Here is a 25,394-nt window from a genome sequence, read left to right on the forward strand (position 1 = left end):
ATGATACAGAAGTCTTTCAAAAGAGTTGTAGTTGACATAATTTAAAGCTTGGAAGGAGCTGTAAATGTAATCAATGACATTATGGACTGTAGCTCTACCAAAGAACAATCATCCTCTCTAGAACTTTCATGCCGTGTGACAGGAGTTTGATACCTCTGTGTTGTCAACAGCTTTGAATGTCCCATTTATTCTTATACACTGGCACAAAACCAGCCCACCTACCCAGTTATCAAATAATAATAAATATACATTGCCATAGGGTACAGTCTTCATTGCTGCCATCATCACTTTCAACCTGTGAGTTCTTTAGGTACTGCCTCATAAGTTGAGAAGTTTATGCAGTCTCCAATGTGACTTGGGTCTGTCCCACATCTTACTCTATGTGGGCTGCATCTGGTGCACCTTCTGGGAGGTGCTCAGTGGACAAACTAACAAAACCCCCTTAAGTTCCTCTTAACATGAAGGAGCTGTAACCTCACTCCGAGGTCCTTCTACACTGCTGAGATCCAGACTTATTCTTGAACAATGAATCCATTTACCCTACAAAGGTACTTAATTTCTGCTTCTCACAACAACATTCTAAATACAGTTCCAAATTGAATTTTAGCATTTTTATTTACATGTGAAATGTGAAAGGGAATACTATGAATATAATATCTGATTATCTATGTGAAGGACACAGAGATTGTACCTGCAGAAAAATAAATGTTGTGCAAACCTTGCAATAAGGAAATATACTTGTCAGAGTACTTTAGGGACAATGGAATGCATTCTTTAGAAAAGTACAGATAAGTAAACTACTTAATTAAATAAAATTAAAACTCATGTTTCACATAACCAGATAACCTGTCAGGTTCAGTGTTTCAGGGTCATAAGTTTTAAACTTCTTAAGGGGGTTATCAGGGTACTTTCACCCTTGTGATTTTGGTTTAAATCTTAGAATACCATTGAAATAGGGGGTCCTAAATGAAAGAAATAGGGAGTCCTAAACAAAAAACCAGCAGGGGTACAGTTTTTAGTAGAATCTAGAACAGAAACTGCCATAAAAAAAATAATTAGCACATCATATAAAATATTGCATGATAACTATAAGAATCAATCAGAGGAGGATAGAAAGGATTGGGAAGAGAGACTGGATAACCAATTCAGAAAGAAACAATGGAAGGATATATGTATGTCTCCCAAATATACAACAAAATCTAGAAAATTTAGGATTTTTGCTTCAAATTGTTTACATAGATATGTTTATACCCTAAGTATACTCCACAGAATTTTTCCTCAGTTAGACAGCAAATGTTGGAGGTGTGACGGGAAGGAAAGAGATAATTGGGAACATATTTTCTGGGAGTGCTATGAGTTTGTGGACTTTAAGGATTCCCTGCGGGATACACTCTTGGAGATGATGGGCGGGCACATTGGTGTGATGAGGGAGATGATTTTTCTGAGCTATGATACAGATTCGAAAGTGCCTAGACATAGTAAGGCCTTTATGATGGCTGCCAAAAATGCAATTACCAGAAAATGGAAGCCAAAATGTAAACCAGCTTTACTAGAAGTAGTGAATATAGTCACAGAGATAAAACAACTGGGAATGAGATCTTTGCAAAGGGTAAGAACGATCTACATAGGAAAAAATGGGAATGAGGTTTAAAGAATGCAGGACTTAAATGAGATATGTAATGTTTGACTGAATTTGATTGGGTAGATTATTAGTGATGTATAATGTTTGCAACTGGGAGTGTATCAGTATGGTTTGTGATGTAAAATGCTTGCAACTTGGATTTTGTTGGTGTGGTTTGTTTTCCTTTATATAAATGTATGATTGCCTGTGTTGTAAGTGATGGTTCAATAAAGATGTTTCTTGTTTAAAAAAAAAATCATAGAATGTATACAATGCCAGGGTAATCCTATGGGCTAGGCTTGTAAAGGTTCCAGGGTCATTAGCCTAGTACACACCTATGACCCTATGATCCTATAATACCATCCAGCTTGTCAGGTTTACTCTAAAAATATTTACTGTATTAGCAGATATGAGCTGGAAGAGTATTCCACAATCTACTTTCTCAGTTCAGAAAATGAATACATTATCAATAGGAATGCATTCTTTCAAATATCAAAAGCCTACCATAGTTTCTGTTTTATAATACATATTACTATTACTTGATATGTGAGTTCCTATGAGTGAAGTAATTTTCATTGCTAATACATTTAAATACAGATCTTCCCTAACTACGCTGTAACAAATGAGTACATCTGTAGTGTTTTAGTGTGCTGAAATAATCAAGAGTCTTAAACCCATTAATTGTCTTGTTAAAATACCTCTGAGTCATTCTAGTTTTTGTAGATTATGGTGTGGATAATACCAAAGGAGACATTATATTTAATATATTTTCCAGCAAGTGAAAAAAACAACCTCAAACGACATGAAAAGATGTTAGAAAAATTAAAGGGCAGGAAGACTTGAACTGTTCGAATCCTCATCATTTACTTCCTTAAAGGCTACATAGAGATGCATCTATCTGGCCTACAATGCACTGCTTGAACCAGATCTTTTCAAACATGCCAGTATTGTACATGTAAGTACACAACATGCACTTGGGTGGCTAAGTCCTTGGAGATTCACACCTCTGCAGCCTGTTTTTGGAAAGTCAAATTCAAAATATAAAGACTAATAATTACCATAGGAATTACCATAGGAATGCAGGACTAGCCTTAAGATTGCCCAGTAAGTACCTATAAACCTATGAGTGTATCACTGGTGAAGTTCAGGGAACCTAATACTAAAACTATCTGTACATACACACATACACACACACATATATATATATATATATATATATATATATATATATATATATATATGGCTCCCTTCCAAATCATTGAAAGAACAAAATGTTGAAGGCAGAAAATGTTGAAAGTACAAAATGTTGAAAATGAAATTTACTCTTTCTCCACTGTTGTGTGATCCTGTAGTTGGTATAAATAATTAGGAGGGTATGTTGGGAGTGCAGGGTAGATCGCCCCCACATAAAACAGGTTCCAACATTTTGTACTTTTAGCATTTTGTTCTTTTAATGTTTTGGAGGTGAACCACATATATCTATACAGACATATATATATATATATATATATATATATATATATGTAGATACAGATAGATATAGATATATATGGGTTATGTCCGATTATTGAGTATTCGAAGTTTGAATTTGAAATTCATATGGATGAGACAATATCTTTCAAAAAACTTGAAGCATTTGTATGGAGATCACAGTACAGTAGGAATGGGGAATTTACCATTTTCCCCACAGTAGTGTGATCTTGGATTTGGTACATATAATTTGCAGAAGTTATGTGGGATGCAGGAGTTTTGCCCCCTGCAAAAATGTAAATTTTTGTGATTTTGTTTTGTTTGAGTTTTTAGAAAGTCGAATATGGTCTCGACCATATGAAGTTCAAGTTTCCAAAAACTCGATAAAGTAACATAAACTCATGTGTATATATATATATATATATATATATATATATATATATATATATATATATATATATATCTGTACACACACACACACACACACACACACACACACACACACACACACACACACACGCCCACACACATATATATATATATATATATATATATATATATATATATATAGATAGATAGATATAAAATGTCTTTGTGCGTATCTGTGTGCTTATGTGAAAAGCAGAAAATGTATGCTTCTTTAAGGTCACTAGGTTGTCACACCTTCAGCCAAAATAAAAGTACTTATTCTTACTTTATTACTGAAATAAAAGCTCTTTACTGTAGAAGTGTATTAATTTATTTTTGATAAAGACTTTATCCTTTTTAAGGCCATGGGGGAGTCAGATTATTTCCTAGCACTCAATAAGGATAAATAGAAGGAGATTATATATTTGCATTATATTTAATACATTTTGCAGGGTTTTAACAGACTATCTCAGTCATCCTGGGTGGGAGAACAGACTATCAAAACATAATACATCGATGCATGCACTACATATACATCTAAAAGCAATCTGAAATATTTGTCTTTGCATGTGAGGTGAAACTAGAACATCCAGCAACAGCCAAGGAGGGCACAGAATGGACATGCAGTCTCTACACAGATGGCACCGAATTCAGAGAAGCTTTTGCAGCACAGCCTTATACACAGAGCAACCTGGAAATGTGAAATCTTTTTGCAGCACAGTCTTACACCAAGTTATTTTCTTGTGAGCCATTGATAAAACTGATGTTACTGTGTGCACTCACTTGTATTACATTACAGAAACAAAGACTGGGTGTCCTTGTGTGTGTTTATTTGTGTGTGCATGTGTATGTGTGTGCATGCACATTCACATACACGTGTGCACCAGGCCTCCTCTAATTTATTTATTTTTCTTTTGTGATAGTTCACTGAGGATTACAGTCTATCAAAATCAGTCAAAGAGCTTCATAGTTATGTGGTCATACAATACATGCTGGTGCAAAATTTGTTGCTCTGTTAACTTTTTAAAGTGATTTAGAGTAGTCTGCTTTTATCTGCCTTATATATATGCTTTGCCTGGTCCTTGAGCAAGTCACTTAATCAGTCAGTGATTTGGGGCAACTGGAAATTTGGGGTAGGCTCTTCAATGGTCCCCTGGACTGCAAACATAAAAACATACCCATGAACCAGAGTAGTTATGGTGTAAAGTAAGGAAATTGATTATAGTAAACAGGAGCATCATCATATGAAACTTGTTCTTTGGATGTGATCCTTTGTTTCTTTATTCTGTGGAATATTCACAGTGGATTTATTATTCAGTTAGAAATATGTTTAACAACATGAAGCATATCAGTTTAATGTTAATATTTTAAATATGAATAAACTTTTATTTAACTTGTTGCAAGCACATGTGTTAAATGCAGTGTGTTTGGGCTACAACATTTTGTCTAGCACTTAGTGCAGATGAGTAAGGGTGTGATCTGTTAAAGAGCTGCTTCCTGTAGTACATAGTTTGATTCCCTCAGCTTTCATTTGTCTTCTATGTGACTCTGCCAAGTTACTTCATCAAACAGTATTCCTGGGCTGCTCCTGAAAAGGAACACTTGTGTCCCGTGGGTTGTTCCAGGCTTTTAGCTAATGCATTATATATTTGTCTTTTGAATTTCTTCAAATAGAAGCTAATAGCTACATTACTATGTGCTACTTGAGTATGAATCTCAGCACATGCTTTATAGTTTAATGGGTTGCCAGGTGCATTTTCACTAAATGTGAGTTTGAAGGGGAAGAGAAGGTTACTGCTTCTCATACTAACCCTGTTTTCAATGCGAGGGTGTTTTGTTTTGTTTAGAAAATGGCTGTCAAAGTTTTTTTCTGTAAAATCTGAAATAAGAGTTTTAAATAAAATCCAAATATACAAATATCTGTGACAACTGTACAAGTAAAGAAGAAAATGTCACATAAACTGACAGGTTTCAATAGTGTTTGCTGTAATTGAGAAGAAATGGCCAAGTAATCGGATACTGGTCTGGCTGGGAGGGGGGGGGGCTGGTTCTTTACCATGTATAGTGCCCCATTTGTCAATGATTTGGCTGTTTTGACCATGAAGATGTATGCTGCAAGAATACAGCTTTATTAGCATTTCTTTAAGTAAGTCAGACCTGTACCGAGCAATGTCTAAGGGGTTAGCTATTCTTGATGACAGAGAAGACATAGGGAAGTCAAAAATGAGATGTAGGCATCCTGCAAAGCCCCTATCCAAAAAACAGTATGTTGTATGCAGTAATATTGCTCATTTTTGTATGACAGATATTGTCTTTAACTATTTTACTTTATTCATTGCAGTAAAGAATGAATTAATTCACTAATAGGCATGTATTGTGCATTATATTCAAAACACGCTACATTTTAGCAATGCATTTTTTACAGTACCTTCTTTTTAGCCTCCAGCAACTGCAAGGGGATTGATATCTGTCAGGTCATATCGTCTGCTTTATTTGTAATGATGATCAGATCCATCAGATCTTCAGAATCTGTTATGTAGTCATTGCTGTATATTACTGTGGTACAGTCTTCTCTACAAGATTAGATTTTAAAGGCCTTCAGCATTTAGTTAAAAACTGTTACTCTGGCAGTTAGCATAGAGGACTAAATCTCCAACTTGTTAACGAGTTGCTTCCTGCAGCAGGGATGCAGGTTTTGAATCCTTCCACTTTCATTTACCTACTGAATGACATCAAGCAAGTCACTTAACCAGACAGTGCTCTGAAGCTATTGGGAATTTGGGCTAGATTCCTTAATGGTATCCATGACTTCATGCCTAACAGCTATGACCCTGTTGTCATTAATTGCCAGCCATTCCCTATTAAACAGCTGATGTAGTTCAGGAAAGGTTATGGCAATATCAGAAGCACATACATTTTTTTTAACGCAGCATAGGCAATTTATTCTTCAATGACAAGAGGCACTGCATTAGCAGAGGAAACTCTGAAATGTGAAGTTGTTTGCCAGCAGCAACTGCCTTAGTAATAGTTCTCTTTAATGTGGAATTATTCAGATGACTTTTACTTCTGCAGAGATTGTGCATGTTGACTTAGGATATGTTATCAAGTGGTTAATATTTTGTATGCTCTTATTAAATACACTTCTTTTTAAACTGTGCTACACATGGCTGGATATTATGGTATGATGACTGTGATCATTACACAATTTCATGTAGTTTATCTAAAGTAACAAATAAAGTACATGCAATTTATTTCTTCATAACAATAAGGGATGTATACAGTCAATAAAATAGCTATAACTGCAGGTGAGGGGCCCTGGGTGCATAAAAGTACCTTATGCTCTAATCTGGTCATTTTTAAACAGCCTTTAATCTGGCTTAGCTAGACTAGTGCTCATGTCTGTGACTATAAATATACATATAATCCATCACTGGCCAGATGCATTTTTAAATGAATGTGAGTTTCAATGCCTTTTCAATTAATGAAATTTTCACTAGAAGAGATTTGTGCTGTTGTTCATGCTAAGTTTGTTTTCAATGTGATACTGTTTTGTTTACTAAATTGCCATCAGTGTTTGTGCTATAAAAGGTCTTAAATCATCTCTGTAATCATTGTAAAAGCAAAGAAGAAAATACTATGCACTCTGACAGGTTCGAACAGTGTTTATGGTAAATGGGGAGAGTCAGTCAAGTAATAAGACACTGGAATGGCTGCGGTGGGGGTGAGCTGGCCCCTTACTCTGCCTATGGCTCCATCTGACCATGATCCACCTCTGTTGATAACCATTGCATCACTGTATCACACTCTAAAATTTTAGTTGTTTCTATTGTTTTGTATCATATTTTGCTACTAAAGCCAGTGTGTCACATTTTCTGCATCGTTTTGAAAAGTTGGCATCCTTTTCTCCTAATTTTTTTAAGGATAAAACTTCCCAGCTCAGGATTGCGCTGAGAAAAGATGGATAGGTTGTAGCCTTATCAATGAGAAGCAGATTAATAGAATTCCAATAGAATAGAATAGAATTCCAATAGAACACCAATTCCACCATGACTGTGATACCTGGCACTTGTGAAGTTAATTAAGTTTTCAGGTACAATTTTTTTTTAACATTTACTGAAAAAAAAAAAGATGTTAAGTGGAAGGCTTGTGCTGTTAGTCTGGAAACTACCACTGAAATAGTTTTCTTGTTTAGATGTCACCTGCTGTTTCTTCCCAGGAGTGTCGCTATGTCTTAAAGCAGTTTGGGGAAACATGCTCTAATAAAGCTTTCTATGGCCAAATGTTTAAACTAATATATTTTTTTTATTTTTCACTTCCTTATAAAGAATTTAAGTGTTCTAATAAGTATTTCATTAAAACAAGTTATTGTTCATATAACATATTTGGAATAAATCCTTTCTGTACTGAAATATTAATTGTTCTCAAAATGTAACAATAAAACAAAAGAGAATGTTTGTCCAAAACAGCTGAGTTTTACAAGTCTGTCTTTTGTGAAAATTCTCTCGCTCCTTCTCTCTAACTTTCTTATTATGTGTTTCATGATGTTTGCTGTTTATCCCTAACACATGTCCTTATAACATTTTACTGTCTTCATGCCCTTTTGACACATCTCTTTTTGTCTATAAATTCACCCTCGAACACTTTTATTCAATCTGAAATTAATAACTGCTTCGATAAATAGATATAAAAAAACAAAGCAAAAAAAAAAAACTATATGACTAAATAGAATCTTCTTAGTGGTGGTAAAATATAAGGTCTAGTGCAAAAGTGTAACACCCATTCAACAATCACTTAAACTGAATTTGCCACCATGATGGGTAGAGTGGTGATCTGTAAACACAGACCAGTCAAGATGATACAACAATCAGCACTGTCGATCTTACACTGAAACAGTAATATGTAAATCAAAGAATACAAAAACGTAAATTAAAAAACAGATATACTATGAAAAATACTACAGGATTTTACTTATATGCCACAGCAGTAGTGTGTTTGTGACAGATTGTAATGAAACATAGTTAGTACCTAAAATCAGTATCCCCACTGAAGATTCCAACATACAATTTCAAGGATTTATATCATACAACTAGTTTGTTTAAAATGTGTATATATGTATAAATATCTTTTTAAGCCAGTCCATAATACAATAGCGACTATTAGAGAGGTACTCATAGTCATTACACAAACATGTTAAGGCTAGCTGCTCTGCCTGTTAATGATAACAGCAAAACCGTGATTCATAAAGGTCAGTTACGCTAGCGTGCAATGGCAGCAAATAAGCATAAGCAACTGAAATCAGAATGAGATATAAATGAGAAATTATGTAACCCAGCATATGCTAATGAAGCATTATTTCATCTATTTGTAATTCATATTTAAATTTTCCTACTTTTCCGCACCATCTGCAGATACACTGTATAAAGGGGAGTCTTGCCACACCTATGTACTTTGCAATCTGTGAAAATGATGTTACTTGCTGCTAGCTAGTTGTCATTTCATGGTGTGAGCTGCTTGTTTTGGTCAAGTCAAAACTGCTTGCACCCAGCGACACTCACCGACTAAGAAAGTAGATACAAGCAGAGGATAACCCACTACAGTTTTGATAACCAGGATGTACTTGATAGGTTTGCAGTGAACAGGGATATTATAATGGTTTTAGGAAGTACGTATGACCCCCATAGGCGTATTAAAGGAATGAGTGGCTTCCTATCCCTGTGGATTTTTTTTATAAAAACATAGTATAATTGATGCATGGAGTGATATCTGTGGTCAGCGGTGTGTGGTGTGTGGTTTATAGTCACTGCTCATCAAACATTCTGTCTTATCTTTAAATAATTATTTTTGTATTTCAACAATTACTCATATCATTGTATACAAGTCATGCCTGAGTGCTCATTGACTCCTTTTTAGAGATGTTGTAAAGCATCATATAACTAATAATATAAATTTTAACTCTCTTTTTCTGAGACCAAAAATCATGTATGAGCAGAAAATACACATTGTACCACCAAGTAAAGCCATATGTCTAAGTGCATTTCACGATTTATCATCAAACTGTAGCATGTAAGCATAAAGTAGATGCTTGGAGAAATGGTAGAGACAATATTTGATGAGAGAGAGACAGAGAGAGACAGAGAGAGAGAGAGTGAGAGAGAGTGAGAGAGAGAGAGAGAGAGAGAGAGAGAGAGAGAGAGAGAGAGAGAGAGAGAGAGAGAGAGAGAGAGAGAGAGAGAGAGACACAGAGAGAGGAGAGACAGAGAAGGGTAAAAAATGTTGAGCATTACTGTACTGTTACAACCTGATCTCCTCTTCACCCACTTCCCTGGTCATATAGATTGAAGATTATGCACTCTGCAGAGCCACAGTCCATGAGCAGAAAGCCAAAGATATGCCACAGAAAGTTGGAGCTGAAGATCTGGGAGGGAGGCTATATAACACTGCAATATATGAACATATGGTAAATTTCATATCCACTGTGGAGAATTCCCTCTCCCATTGGTATTGGACAAGGTGGGATCACAAAGATAATGTATTTTTAATATGCAGGCTTAGAAAATTGAAGATTAGTAAAGTTATGAAGGTATGATCAACAAATAAAAATTAAGGAGCATAGATCTGGCAATCAGCAGTTCTAAAATTGACTTTCAGATCAGCCAAGTTGGTTCTTCCTATCTCTTTTCAGTTCCAAAGGTAACTGTTGTTCAGTGTACCAAAAAATGTGTTTCTATATTAATTTGTCAAAACTAATTCCAGTGAATGGCCGTTCATCGAACACAAACCAGCAAATGGACATTTGTTGGATGTTCGCTTCAGTGAATTCTTTTATTAAAGGGGCAGGAGTTAGTTGGCCAGCATTATAAAATTTGCCCTTTTCCCCACTGTATTGCAATCTCGGAGTTGGTATATATAAGTAGTGGGGAGCAGCTCCCCCCCACCTTGGTGGATTTGATATAATGTAGGTTGTGTTACGGTTGGCGTGGGGGACAATTAATTCCCTTCCTTTAGAAAAATGTTTGCTGAAGTGAATGTTTGATGAACAGCCTTTTGCTGGTTTGTGTTCAATGAACAGCCATTCGCTGGAATTAGTTTTTGATGAATTAATATAGACCCAAAAATGCTACTATAGTTGGCCTTTAAAGTGTATGTAACACAGAGATTACAGTAAGTCTCCAATGAATAAACCATCATGTGATGTTATGTTGGGAGTGTTACAATTAGATGCCTTCCATTACTGTAACTGCAAGGGATTTAGCATATGATGCTAGCCGCTTACCTTGAAGAAACCAACTACAACAATGTCTTTGGAATTGATAAGTTCTTCTGCCTGCACCACACTGTCTAGTACAGTAGTACTGGGACTTGTTCTTCTCTTTAGCCAGTGGACTACACCTTTCGCATTTCTTTTTCCTAAGAAAAACAGATAAACTATTTAGTAAGTCCATTAGGACTTTCAGTGTCAAACAATTTGAAATGGCAAATATTTAATCAACACAATGAGCACACTGTGCAGTTCTGTCTAATGTGACTTATACAATAACTGCTCATTACTACTCAGAAACAAGCATGCTGATTGGACAGCCCGACCAGCATGCCTACTGTAAATTTAGCATAAACTAATAGAAATATGTCTGGCTACTGAAGTACCATTGAACAGCTGGACTTTCTATTGGTAAATGCTGAGGTACAGAGCAAAATACAAGAATCATGTACATTCTACAAAACTAAAGAATCACAAATGTACCTGATTTGTCTTGTACTTCTACACTGTCCCTCAGAAAATCTGATCAGTTAAAAAAAATACAAAAAACAGCAAGCAATGGAGATTCTCTCTTCTCTGTTGCTTCTCTTGCTTTGTACTGACATACTGTGCAAGTGTGGAAATGCAAGTCCCAAACGCATGCGCAGTACAAAAGTAAACAAGGAAGAACATGGAAGAGCATTACATCACAACTGTTATACAAAGATATTATTTAAGAAAGTTAAGCAAATTCTTTCTGCAATAATGTCACTGTATAATAGCAATTGCCCACACTGGGATGTGGTTATCACAGGATTTACCCATGGTTGGCTTCATTTCATCACTCAGACTTTGTCCTTCTGATCAAATCAAGCCAGCCATGGGGAAAACCTGTGACGCCCACTCCCATTCGTGGGTTTTTGCTATATGTACAATGTATACACAGCATGTATATAGCAAGAACAATGTGCAGAATATCCATTTTGTATACAACAGCATGTGGTCAATATGTGCTTCAAAACTGAGAAAAGAAAATAAACTTGTTATGATGAAGTTAAGAGGCTGAAGTTAAGAGGACAAAGTTAAGAGGGTGGCTGCAGTTGTGCAGTAGTTAGTGTTGTTGTGCAGTCTTCATGTCCTCCTTCAAGTCATGTGGGTTTCCTCTGGGTGCTCCGATTTCCTCCTACATTTCAAAGACATGCAGTAGGTGGATTAGACACTCTAAAGTGGTCGTAGCTGAGAATGTGTGTGTGTGAGTAAGTGGTATGAATGAACTACAGTGGCAGGACTAGTCACCCGGCAGTGTAAACCTCGGCTTGAGATGATTGTCACTGTGGAAGTGACACCCCGACCCCATGTGCAAAATGGGAAATAGAGCTTGAGGATGGATGGATGAAGTTAATATGTGTGACCCTTGCCATCAGTGAGGCTCACACTGACACACAGATGACAGTTATGATATGTGGCTAAAATACCTAGTTACCCATCTTAAATACCCATTTTTACACTTAAAAGCAGGTATTTGAGATGTAGTTCTAGCCACATTCTATGACAGCAAGTATAAAAAACAAATAAGCTCTCAAAGCTTTTCTGAATATCCCACATAATGTTAGTAATATTCATACCATTCCCAATTTTTTTCTACTACAGAGAACTTTTAAATGAACTAATTTAAATCTGTTGTCTTTCAATATTTGGCATCATCTGTGTGTTGTTTTAATGTGGCATCTGCAACTATCAGCTGTATGTGATTTGTTTAAAATGATAGTGTACTCAAATAGAAGTCTTCTTCTTTCGGCTTTTCCCAGTTAGGGGTTGCCACAGCGGATCACCTGTCTGCTCATGATTGGCAGTAGAGTTTTATGGTGTTGAGTTGCCAGACCGGCTCCCAACCTTCCACAGAAGGCACACACATGCACGCACTCATGCCTAGGGCCAATTATGAGTGTCCAATCTAACTACAGCATGTCTTTGGGATGTGGGAGGAAACCAGAGCACCCGGAGGAAACCCACATGATCACAGGGAGGACATGCAGACTCTGCACAGAAGGCACCCCAGCCAAGGATCAAACCAGAGAGCCTCTTGCTGTGACATGACAACGCTAACCACTGCACCACCGTGACTGCCCATAGTGTAGTCAGATAGATGTGCTTTTCAGAAATTAAAAAAAGTATATTTACATTTAAGTGTTTTTCTTTCTGTTACCTGTATCATTTTATCACCTTAAAGTAAAAGCTGTGATAAGAGTCAGCCATCTGTCATAAAGATGACATAAAATGTTTTATATTCCCCCATGTGACTTTCAGCTTTCTGCTTGTAATTATTAATAATGTTATATTTATGACAATAATAGTGTTTAGCTTGTAAATACAGCAATTAACAGGTCATCAAGGACCTATAATTAAAACTAATATATTCTACTAATGTGTAAGAAAAGCAGGTAACTTGATAGAAAAAGATACTTCACTGATGACAACAATCATGTTCTTTGGAAATCCACATTTTGAGGTAGAACAGAGCATTTTACAATATAAGCATACAATTTACCTTTAATATGAAAGTCAGTCAATAGGATGGTTTTAGGGGGCAGTGTGGGCATCAACTCAGTCTGCAGACAGGAAGAGGATCAGTTTTTACTGCAGTATTAAGAGAGTTGAGCTGCACTTCAATAAATGGCAGAACTGGTAACACAGAGTACAAAATCTGCTAAGGTCATTGATGTTTATGCACTATTTTACACTCTACATTTTGTTTTGCAATATTATGAGTTCTGGTTAATTGGGGATCACTATTTTATTATGATCCCAAGACAGTGTTCCAATATGCAATAAATAAAGTGAAAAATCAAAACTTTAGTATTTATTTATTTTACATTTGTTTATGGGGAAAGTCTAACTGGACAAAATGCCCTTTTCAGAGGAGGCCTGGGGACTGAAGCTCCATGTTTATAACTAACAGCACAATACATATAGAGTATACAGATACAAATGTTGGTTCAATCTCAGATACAAGCATAAAATTAAAAATACATCTTATACACTTCACTAATACAATCATATAGTCTAGGTAGGAATATAAAGAATAGTAGGACTGTGATTGAAGGTAAAAAAAAACAAGCAAGTTAGGTATACATATGCTTAGTAGGTTATACTATTCAAATACAAAAATAACTGGTTGTGTTCTTTGTGCTGCCTTAAGACAGCTATTTCCTAATCAGGTTTTATGCAACAACAGGTCCAGGATTCAGATAGGTGTGATTTGAGAAGTTTTTTTAAAGTTGGAAGTGTTAGTAGTTGTTCTGATATTTAATGGCAGGGAATTCTAAGTTTTGGCTATGCAGTTTGAGTAAAGTGAAACTCCAGCTGCATTGTTGCTAGGGTATATTTAAGAAGGATTTGTTAGTGGACTGTAATTCCGTGTTATTGGAGAAGTGTATTAGTAGATTTTGAGGTACTGGTATTTTTTCTGGATGATTTAGTATTCAGTGGGTGAAGGTGAGTTGATTATAAGCAAGTAGACTTGGTAGTTCGAGCCAAGATAGTTGTTTTAAAGTCAAACAATGATGGAATCTGAAATTTGATTCTGTAGCAAACTTTGTGATTTTATTATAGCAAGTTTTGTGTTTTTCTAGGTCAGATTTCTTAATATTTGTGAGGATTTGAGAGTTGTATAGTAGCATAGAGATAAGACGGGTACTTGCTATAGTAGCCTTTGAAGATTTGTTTAGAAAGTTATGATTTCTGTACAGGGTTACTATTTTTTGTGAACTTTTTTTATTGTCTGTGATATGTGTATGTTGAATTTCATATTATGGTCAATGACCACTCCAAGCAATTTTGTTTGGGAAACCGGAGAAATAACTGTGACTTGATAATGATATATTGAATAGTGGGTGGGGGTCTACAGCTCTAGTTGGATAGAAGAGCATGAGTTTTATTTTGTTAGGGTTAAATGTAAGTTGTGCATCATTTAGCCAAGATTCCACTGCACTGAATGACTGCTGGGTGATTTTTGGTGTTTTTGCAGTGTTGGGGCAGCACAAATCAGGGTGGAATCATCTGCATATTGAACTATGGAGGCAAGTGGGGGTGGCAGTATGAAGATTGTTGGTAAAGATAATAAAAGGGAGAGGACCCAGAATAGATCCTTGTGGTACCCCCAAGGTTTTAGGCAGTAGTGAAGAGAGATTTTATTGCCATTTTACAGTTTGCTGGTGGCCAGTTAGATATTGCTGGAACCAAGTAATTGCTGAGTGGCTAAGTTTAAGTTCTGAGAGTGTAGTTAATAGTTTAGAATGAGAGACAGTATCAAAAGCTTTGGACAGATCAAGAAAGATGGAAGAATATAAACTGCTTTCATTGCGATGGTGGTTAATAATGTTAGTAAAGCTAACAAGGGAAGGGGTGGTACTATGATTTGGACAGAAACCATGCTGAGTGTTAGAAGATTGTTGGTTATTAGATAGTTTAAGATTTGTGAATGGATGCACCTCCCAATTATTTTAGATAATGGTGATATTATAGCTATGGGCCAGTAATTTGATAATTCTGTTGAGTTTCTACCTTTATGTAGAGGAATGATATATAATACTTTTCAAATTATAGGGACTTGTTCTGAAATGAATCGATTTATTAATATGGATACTGGATAGGATATTGATTCTACAATGATTTTTAGATATTTGGCAGGTAGATAGTCGGCAGCAAGTGCAGTAGGTTTAAGCCTTTTTGAGATATTTAAGCACAGTGTTTATTGGGACAGGTTGGAAAGAGAAGTTATGGGGCTCAAGCGTGGGTACTATGTGTCTCTGGATATGGGAAGAGCAGTTATTGTTTGTGAGGGCTAGTATGGATTCAGTGAAGTATCTGTTAAATTGTGAGGCTATGCCGTCTTTAGTATTGGTGAGTGTTGGAGAGGGAATACTAGTTTGTCCTGGCTATAGTATTTTTTTGATGGCATACCAGAATATTTGTGGCTTTCTTTGATTTTTTGATTGGACGCTGATATAGTAATCTATTTTGTCCTGTCTAAAATGTTTTTTATCTCTACTTCTTAGTTCTAGATATGTTTGGTTGTTAGTTGTTAGTGTGTCACTGAGCCATTTCTCCCAGGACATCTCTAGTTTTTAACAGAGATCGTGTTTGTTTGGTTACCTAGGGGGCATAATTGGATTTTATTCTTTATTGTTCTTGGGGGGGGGGCATGATGTTTAGGATATTGTTGAGTTAAAGTATTCAACTGCAGTATCTAAAGGGAGATTTTTGAGTGGTGCCCAATTGCGTTTTTTAAAACTAGTTATGAAGTCTTGGGGGGATACATTTTTTTCTTATCTCGGATTTAGTGGCAGGTGGTAAGTTTTTGTGGATTTATTCGGTGTCAGAGAATGTAAGTTGAAATATGGTCACTGAGGTTCTCTGGGATACAGCCTGAGTGTAGGGATAAATTTTGCCTGTTTGTAAGGCTCCAGTCCAGGATTAAATATTTGTTTGATGTTTTGTCTACTCTAGTAGAAGTTTGGATTGTTTGTGAGAAACCGTGTAGGGGAATGTGGTCAGTGGGATTTTGAGAGCTATAGGAGAGCAAGTCCATATTAACATCACCCATTGTAATTGTGTCCTGAGGGTGGGATGTTGCTGTCCAATTTAGAATGCATTCTGGAGTAGTCAGATTGTTCCCAGGTGGGATGTAGGCTCTAACTATGCTCAGATGTTTCTTTGGATTAATTGTTAGTTTAGTAAACAGTATTTCAGTGTTGTTAAAGTTTGGGATGATTAGGTCTAAAGTTTCTAAATTGAGATTGTTTTTGTATAGAAAGGCAATACCACCACCTCTTTTCTATTGTCTATCTAGCCTATGTATATTGTATCCTAAGGGAAGTATTTTGTTGCTAGAAATGTCTGGTTTTAGCTAGGGTTCTGTTATAAGTGCTATATCTGGAGTATATAGAGAAAGGGTGGTATGCAAATCTGAATTTTGTTCATGATGCTTTTGACATTTATATTAAGAAGTAGTAGGTCAGTACCTTTTCCAGGGATAGTTAATACTTGTTAGGGATGGGTTGGGGTGTGGAGCTATAGATGGGTTAGATTGGTTTGAGGACCAGGGCTGGGGTGAATATCCCCATTACGTATGAGCTATGATGCAATGTGAACTATAAATTTTAAGTATTTTCATATAAATGTATTGTATTTCTGTGTAACAGTAGTATAAGATTGCTGTGTGAGTAAGGTAAATGGTACATGGTTTATGTTTGTGGGATTAGTGTTATTATTAAATCTGTATGTTTTAATTGTAGTGGGTCTGGGAAGGGGGCAATGCACGTAGACTACGTTTTAAGTTCTGTATGATAAGAGGTTATATAAGCCATAATAGAAATAGCAGCAATAATTACCATATTGCTTACTACTTGGGATTCTGATCTGTCTAAATTAAAGTAATAATATTAAGGGTTGGTAGGAATTGTTAGTTGTAACTGAGATTTGATATGTGGAGGATTTAAAAATATTATTTATTCCGGTTATGATCTATTACATTAAAATAAGTAGCAGGTAGTTAAGTAAGTGGAGAGTGATACAATGGAGTTAATATGATATAATGAAATTGGATAATTGGAATGATATAAATATTGATTTTTCTTTGTTGTGATTGGATTTCTTTATGTAGAGGGAGTGGCTATTTGGAAATAAGTTTAGGCATAGTGGCGGTGGGTGGGAAATGGGTATAGGGTAGGGGAGCGGAGAGAGCCCGAGCAAAGTGAGGGCAAACAGAGTGGGTAGAGCCAGTCATTGTGTTTGAGACCAGAAAAAAAAATCAACAAAATGGTCTGGGTTGAGGGTAGGTAGGAAGTTAAAGGAACTGTAGTCCCTTGGTATTTTTTAGTTTTAAAGCAATTAGTTTTTATTTATTTGTAAACATCAGTCTGAGGAAATTGTAATATACTGCACTACTCACAAAACAGTTATAGGGTAATTTTTCTTAATATTACACTCTAGCAACAGCTATAAGGAGAACAGCTACAGGTAATTAAGTTTACTGGTTTCCACAACAACTAAGGGGAGAAAAATACAGCTATAGGTAATTTTGCTTACTGTTTTACTAGCAACAGCTATAAGGAGAGAAACTACAGCTATAGGTAATTAAGCTTACTATTTTGTCCAACAACAACTATGGAGAGAAAAAACACAGTTGTAGGTAATTTTGCTTACTGTTTTACCCAATAACAAGCAAGGGGAGAAAAATACACGTACAGTTTATTTATCAGATTGGGGTGGGGGGGGGGGTTGATAAAACATATGCTGCTTAAATTTTGTCCCTGGTGGTGTGCTCTTCAAATACCCTAATAACAGGCCAGTTAAATAATCGGAGTCTTGACCGTGACCTACATTGATTTTTTTTTATCTGTAAGTTTCTTTTTTCCAGTGCTTTATAGTTCCTGGTTGCTTGAGTGAGTCACTGAGTGCAGTTAAAAGAAATTACAGCTGGAATACTGGATATTTTCAGGAATAGTTGCTGGAGTTAGTATACTGTAAACAAAAGGTATGGAATGAATATGTTTGCTGATACCTAGACTAGTAAAACTATATTTAAACAAAAAAACTCTTTTCACTTACTCTACGCATCTCTTGTGGAAGGTATGGCATAATACATTATACTTATGTAAACTCTAGCAGTATGTAAGTAAAAGGAACAATCAAGACTTGCAGTAAAATAGGGAGATATATGTACAGATATAATTAGGAAACGTAATACTTTATGTAATTCTTATGGCAGCTATGGCTCAGTACATTACATTTATAAAAACGCTGTCTGTATTACATAAAGGAACAGTCAAAGAGAAAAACTTTGCAGAAAATAGTGAATTTAAGCATATAGATTCAATTTAAAAGCGATAACTTAATCCTTTAGGATGTTAATAGCATTCTGTTATAGTTAGGATAATCTTTTAAACAACACTACAATGTAAAACAGTGTTAATTATCTTAAAGGGGCTGTACATTATAAACCTGAAACCTATCCTTAGAAGTAATTACTAAAACTGCTGCATAGTCGTTTTAGTAGTATAGTGAGTTATAACATCAGTGTTTCACAGAAGGCCTACGAATAAGCATGACAACAGTTGGTATAGAGTCAATATACACAGATATGTATCAGTACCCTTATGTCAATAAAACTTGGAAATATGAAAGAACAACAGATGTAAAATGCTATAAATATTCTGCAGAGAAGACAGATACAGTTGAAATGTTGCAAGGGGAAGGTCCTAGCTGAGAATGACAAAGAAAATAATGATCCAGGAATGACAGAAAATGTTAACAAAACTGGATTTAAACCACTGCCAGCTGTTGCATAAATAAAATGCTTTATTAAATACTAAACCAGGAATCAAAATTAAATTAAATAAGACTCAAGCTGATTTCAGTTACTCCCCTTGGTATATCAGTGTGGTGGGTAAATTGTTGTGCTTTAATTACAAAAATCAGCTGATCCTTTTCCCCTTTTTTGCACTTGTGAAATATTTTCATTGACCTGTCATAGTAGAATGTTTGCCAACATTGCATTCATTTCAACAATTTTATAGCATTTATCTGATTTTCTGCAATGAGCAGGGAATATGAAATTGTTAGCTTGGCTTTGAGATGTCTGCCCATCATTAGCTGTGCTCCTGAAAGGTCCAGAGACTGTAAAAGTGAGTTTCTGCTCTTCAAAATTGAAAGATAGTAATCTGAATTGTCAAAACTGATGTTCACCATATTGATCACTGCTGCACTAGCCTTAGCTATATGGGTTATATCCTGCCAAAGATATAACAGCAGGATAGCTTCCAAAGTTTCAAGGCACCTTCCATGCATCCAAACTGTCAAACAGCTCAAGCTGAGCTGACTAAATGTTTGGGTGAGAAGCACTTCAGAGCTTTACTGTCACTGAAGAGTACGTTCCATTGAGGCTTTTCAAGGATCAATGGTCGATTTGTGCTTTCCTTTGTTGGGCAGATAAGTTTTCTTTGGGGAAAACTTCAATTTTTTTAAATGTTGTTAATGTTTTATTACTTTCTTCTGCAAGAAAATTATTTTAAAGCTAGGAGTTTTGTGTTTTAACAGACTGTCTTGAGGTTGTAACATACTTTTAAATGGAACACTCATTTTTTACTGTCAGTTTAAAAGTAGTGAAAGTAACTGAAAACATTTATTTTTTGTGGAGAAATGTTGTTTAGTTTTCTTTTGTGGGGTTGGTACAGTGTTTTAAAGTGCTTTGTAATGTGATTTTTTTTTTGTTAAAAAAGTAACTTTTGTGGACTGGTAGTGTTTACTACCAATTACTGCTTGCCTTCCCCAGGAAAGAGGCATTGTTTTCAGCTTGATCCTTTAACAGACTACTGGTCCCACTGTTGGTCCTTCTTCCAGCCACAAAAAGAAAAAGTTAAAACAGCCTTTGCCACCACAGCAGGCTAGCAGTTTGCCTCAGTCACAGGTGAGCATCTCTGCTGTGGCCATTTGTTGTATCTCAGACCACACATTGTTTATCCTGGATCCCTCTGGTGTAGCCCCTACTGCAACTATGGACTGGGTGTTAGCCACATCCTCTGCAGCTGTTGGGATCCCTTCAGTAGGTAAGAGAGAGCCACTTCTGCTGGTCCTGGGATGGAGAACTGGGAAGGTTTCCCTGTTGTGTCAGAATGTTGTGCCCCTCCATAGGGTAGCAGCTGCTGCCATTAAGAACATGGTTGGCCCCATTTTTCCTGTCAAACAGAAACAGAAAACCAAGAATGTATCTACTCCTATTCAAATTTCTTTTGATAGGAGTCGTTTACTGGATCTGGCTCAGGGTTCAGTTCAGGCTACTGATCCATTTTGACATGTAGTTTCTGCTAAAGGAGTGATTCTCTTTTCCTGAAGAGAGTCAAGATTCTGAATCTGATCAGGAAGATGCGGAGATGGATACAAGACTTTTTCCCTCAGATCTCTGATTCAGACTCAGAGGAGAACTAAGTGTCTGATTCTCCTTGTGAGGGTTTCGCTTTCTATGACACTATTGCTAGAATGTGCCAGTGGTTTTAGTGGGAGAACACTGACATTTCTCAGTCCCTAATAAAATACTATGAGTTATTACAAAAGAAATTTCCAGAACCCACACCTATTCCTCCTATTATATCTGCTTTATAGGATGTGTATGTGTTACTGCCTGCAATTTTCCTGATAGTCAGCCAGTTGCCCCTAAAAGGGCAGGTAGAATGTATAAAGTTCCTCTGTCTTTTAAATTTGATCCAACAGATATAGTTGTAGTAGGTCCCACTGCTGCTAAGCACTTAGTTAATTACAAACCTGATTTTTCTGATAAAGGTTGGAAATTATTGACATTTATGGGAAAAGTGTATTATTTTGTAACTTTGATTTCTGAATTTTGATTTTTCAGGCTGTTCTATCAAATTTTGAAAGTATGAGGAATGTTTTATCTGAAGTTGCTTCTTGTAAGGAAAATCTGCTTTAAATCACTTAGTTTCTTCTATTGCAGAGGTCACTACTCATTGTTTGCAATGCTCTTCCAGGACTATGGTCACTGGTACTGTTTTAAGGTGGTTTGCATTGCTGCATTCTCAGAACTTCCCAGATCCAATTAAAAACAAGATTTTAAATCCTCCCTTGGACAGAGATTTAGTGTTTGGCTCCTCTGCTGCACAGCTGATCAAAAAGTGCAATGAACAGGGAGAGATGATCCAGGGAATCTCTAAGATTTTTCAGTCCTCCTCCTTCAAATAGGCCAAGTGATTTTCTACCTCCTCATTCAATGCTGACAAAAAAAAAAAAAAAAGAAAAAGAAAAAAAAGAATACAGTCTAAACAGTCTCAACAAAATTCAGGTAAAGAAATATTTAAGAAGAAATGGCAACATGGCAAGGTGGTTTCAAAAAGAAGTCTTGAACTGCCCAAAACTAAGGACATTTGCAAAAGTCTGAATGACTGTTTAAGGGACCTTGTGACCCCCTCCCAACCTGGCCCCTTTTTTCTTCCAGAAAATCTGTATCTCAGTTTTCCTCTTTGGTAACAGACTGTTTTAGACAAAAGGGTTCTGAAAATCATTTATTAAAGTTACAGATGGCAGTGTGATGTAATTACTCCTTTCTGGGGGATTATCCCTCATCCCTCATTGACTCTATTGTGTCCACCTGTTCTTCATCACATGCTGTGCCAAGGAGTTATAAAATCAGTTCCTCCTTCCCAGGTGGGGATTGGTTTTATTCAAAAATGCTTTTAGTGCCAATGAAAGAAAGAAAGAAAATGTTTGGGGACACTTCTGGATCGTTCTTTCCTAAATTTTTTTGTGATAGTGCCCAAATTCAAAAGCATGTAATTTCTCAACCTGTTGCCTCTTCTTCCTCTTTCATGTTTCCTGGTAACACTAGAGTTAAAAGATGCTTATCAACACATCTGTATTCATCTAGACCTCAGAAGTTTCTTAAGGTTTTTGTGTGTCTGGATCATATTATCAGTTCTCTACCTTACCCTTTGAACTATCCACTGCACCAAAAGTATTCATAAATTTTCTAGCTCCAGTTATAGCTTATTGCAGGCTACATTATACACACATTTTTTCCATATTTAGATGACTTACTTATCTTTGCACAGTCTTTTTCAAAGTGTCAGGAATCTCTCTCTTTGGTGAGAGATCTCTTGAGAACATTTAAAAGTCCTTCTTGACTCCCTCACACTGGACTGCATTCCTAGGAGATCAACTGGACACCTCAAAGCACTTTTCTTCCACAGAGGAAAAAAAAAACAGATCTTTATTTAGATCTGTGTCTAAGGTTTTCCACTCAGACTTCAGTCATTGTGAGGGAATACTTCAGTTTTGGATCTCGTGGCATCTATGATTCCCATTACACCCCTGGCAAGACTCCACTTGAGGAAGGAAGAGTAGCATCTGAAATATCTTTGGTCCCAGCATCAAAACCCTTTATCATTATAATCCCAGTGCTGGAGTTTGTCAGAAGTGAAATCTTTTGCTGGGGACAACAGAAATCCTTAAATCCAGGTCTTCCCTTCGCCCTCTCTCCTCACCCCAAAGCATTCAAGCACCACAGACACTTTGGACTTTGCTTGGGGAGCAGTTTCAGGAGGGATAAAAGTGCAGTGTGTTTGTGACACCAAGGACAGATACAAGAACATAACTATCAAGGAAATACTTGTCCTGATCAAGGCACTCAACTCTCTGAACAATATTTGGTCTACGAAACCTCTTTCAGTGGTTACAGACAATACAACAGTCATATGTAACATCAACAACCAAGGGGGAAAAAGTCATAGCCCCTTTGCAAACTAGCCATGTTAGCTTGGGATATAACTTGACTGCACATTCTCACTCTACATCATCCTACATTCCATCAGAGCAAAACTGTCTGACAGACAATCTGAGCAGGACCACAGCAGACCCTCATGAATGGAAACTAGATCAGGGGGTCTTCTAGGTTGAATCCATCTGTGGGTAGTTCCTCAAGCAGACCTCTTTGTCTCCTCACTGAAAAATCAGCTGTCAAGATTCTGTTCCAGGACTCCATGCAAGAAAGCCTGGAAGCCATATACCTTTTCTTTTCCTTGGACAGAATGTTACTGCATCTTTTTTCACCCTTTCCAGTAATATCCAGGGTACTTCTGAAGATTCAGAAGGAATCCTCCAAGGTCAGTATGGTTACTCCTTTCTAGCCCAGGCAACTGTGTTTCTCCCTTCTTTTGGAAATGGCCAGGGACAATTAACACAATTTTCCTCACAGACTGGATCTACTCACTCAAGAACAGCGGTGCTTGATACACACCAACATCAATCATCTTCAATTGACTGTCTGAATGATAGGGTCTTAATTCCTTTTAGGCACCTGTTTACTGAGGACGTGCAGCAAGTATCTATGGAGGCAAGAAAGACTGCTATAGAAAATCATATATGAACAAATGAAAAAGGTTTTCTAGCTGGTGCCAACTACATAACCAGCACCCATTCAAGGCTAGTTGTTCTCGTGTTTTACAATATTTGTGTGAGTTACTATCCCATGGACATACTTATTCCTCTATCAAGGTTCATTTATCATCCATTTCAGCTCTTCTGCCAATGGATCCTCCTCTTTCAATGCAGTCACATGTCAAAATGTTTTTGAAAGGGGTTTTGCATATGAGGACCCCCCCAAAAATGGTTGGCCTCTCCTTGGGATCTTAATTTTGTGTTTCAGAAGCTAATACTTGCTCCATTTGAACCAGCTAATCTGACTGACTTGAGGTTGTAAACATGGAAAGCAGCTTTACTGATTACTCTGACCTCTGCAAGAAGGGTATCTGAGCTGCAAGTTCTTATGCTGAGTCAACCCTACCTCATAGGTTCAGGGTTTCTTTGAGAACTAATCTGTCTTTTATGCATAAACTGGTATCCAAGTTTCCTTTAAGTCAAACTATCCACCTCCCAGTTTTCTTTTCTGAACCTAAAAATGAGGGAGAAAGGATACGTTGTACCTTGGATGCCTACAGACTACACAGGTACTATCATGACAGAGCTAAATCTTCAGATCTTTGGATCAATTGTTCCTTTCTTCTGAAGGTAAGAATGGACAACCTGTGTCAAAACAGACTATTTCTAAAAGATTATCTAATGTTATTACCTTTTGTTATACTCATCCTAACAACTCTATTCCAAGCAGGGTCAAGGCCAACTCTACCAGGACCTTGGCTTCAACTATGACTTTTTGGAAAGGGTTGGATTCTAGAAGTATTCCAGAAGCTGCCACTTGGTCCTTAGCACATACTTTTACAGAGCACTATAGACTTGATTTTTTTCTCTAGGTCCAGATCAAGCTTTGCTAGGACCATTCTCCAGGAGATCCTGGACTTTTCTCCTTCTATCTCCCAAATGTAGTTAGCTAAGGTAATCGACCTATATAGCTAAGGCTACGGCAGCAGTGATCATTCAGCTTACGCAACTGTACTTCACATTTCATCATGAGCTTCTATATTGTGTAGACCACATGTTTTACTTGACAGTTGTTTTTTAGACATGTTTAATTTAAGGTGACATGAATAAACTGTCACTATTTAGCATAACTATGAAATTCCTGTCTTATGAGTTGTGGACTATTATCCAATATTATTTTGATAAAACATGCCTATCAAAGATGAATGCTGATATTGTGAGGACACTATGGTAGTTTTATACAACTGCACAGAGAAGGCAATGGATTATAATAGAACAAATATAATCCATCTTTTATCCAGTGAGGATCTAATATTCCACATGGTAACATTTCCTCTCTCCCTCTCTCTCTCAAAAAAAAAAGTCTTCTGAAAATAATGCATATTTCATATATTTGTGCCATGTGCTCAATTTACTGTAATATCTTATGCCAGTAAAGGGCATCACATGTTCTTCCTTTCACTTAGTTATTCCTTTATATGCCAGTCATGAATATTGTGTAATATAGCTTAGCATAGTTGCACAAAAATACTGTCACTTTTCAGTGTTATGTTTTGCACACACAGAAGCTCATTCTAGTATGAGAAACACACTGCAATATCTGCATGCACTAGCTTAGTATTATCAGGCCAAAGAATCATTACATATGCCTCTGTTCTCTCTTGTCCAGATTTTCAGCTATTCTATCCACTTACCTGATGGTGGAAGTTGTGA

The 25,394-nt window shown here is 36.5% G+C and overlaps 1 protein-coding gene across 1 annotated transcript in view; it reads right to left on the reverse strand.

Annotated features, from left to right (window-relative positions):
• LOC122816166 (protein disulfide-isomerase A2-like) overlaps positions 1 to 25,394 on the reverse strand; it is a 209,249-nt gene that overhangs the window by 137,553 nt on the left and 46,302 nt on the right. The window contains exon 3 of the mRNA XM_044088919.1: positions 10,773 to 10,906. Within this exon, the coding sequence (XP_043944854.1) occupies positions 10,773 to 10,906 (134 nt within the window). The remainder of the gene's footprint in view (positions 1 to 10,772; positions 10,907 to 25,394) is intronic.

Source organism: Protopterus annectens, chromosome 12.part0, assembly GCF_019279795.1.
Source record: "Protopterus annectens isolate FY-2018-M chromosome 12.part0, PAN1.0, whole genome shotgun sequence".
NCBI classification, from domain to species: Eukaryota; Metazoa; Chordata; order Ceratodontiformes; family Protopteridae; genus Protopterus; species Protopterus annectens.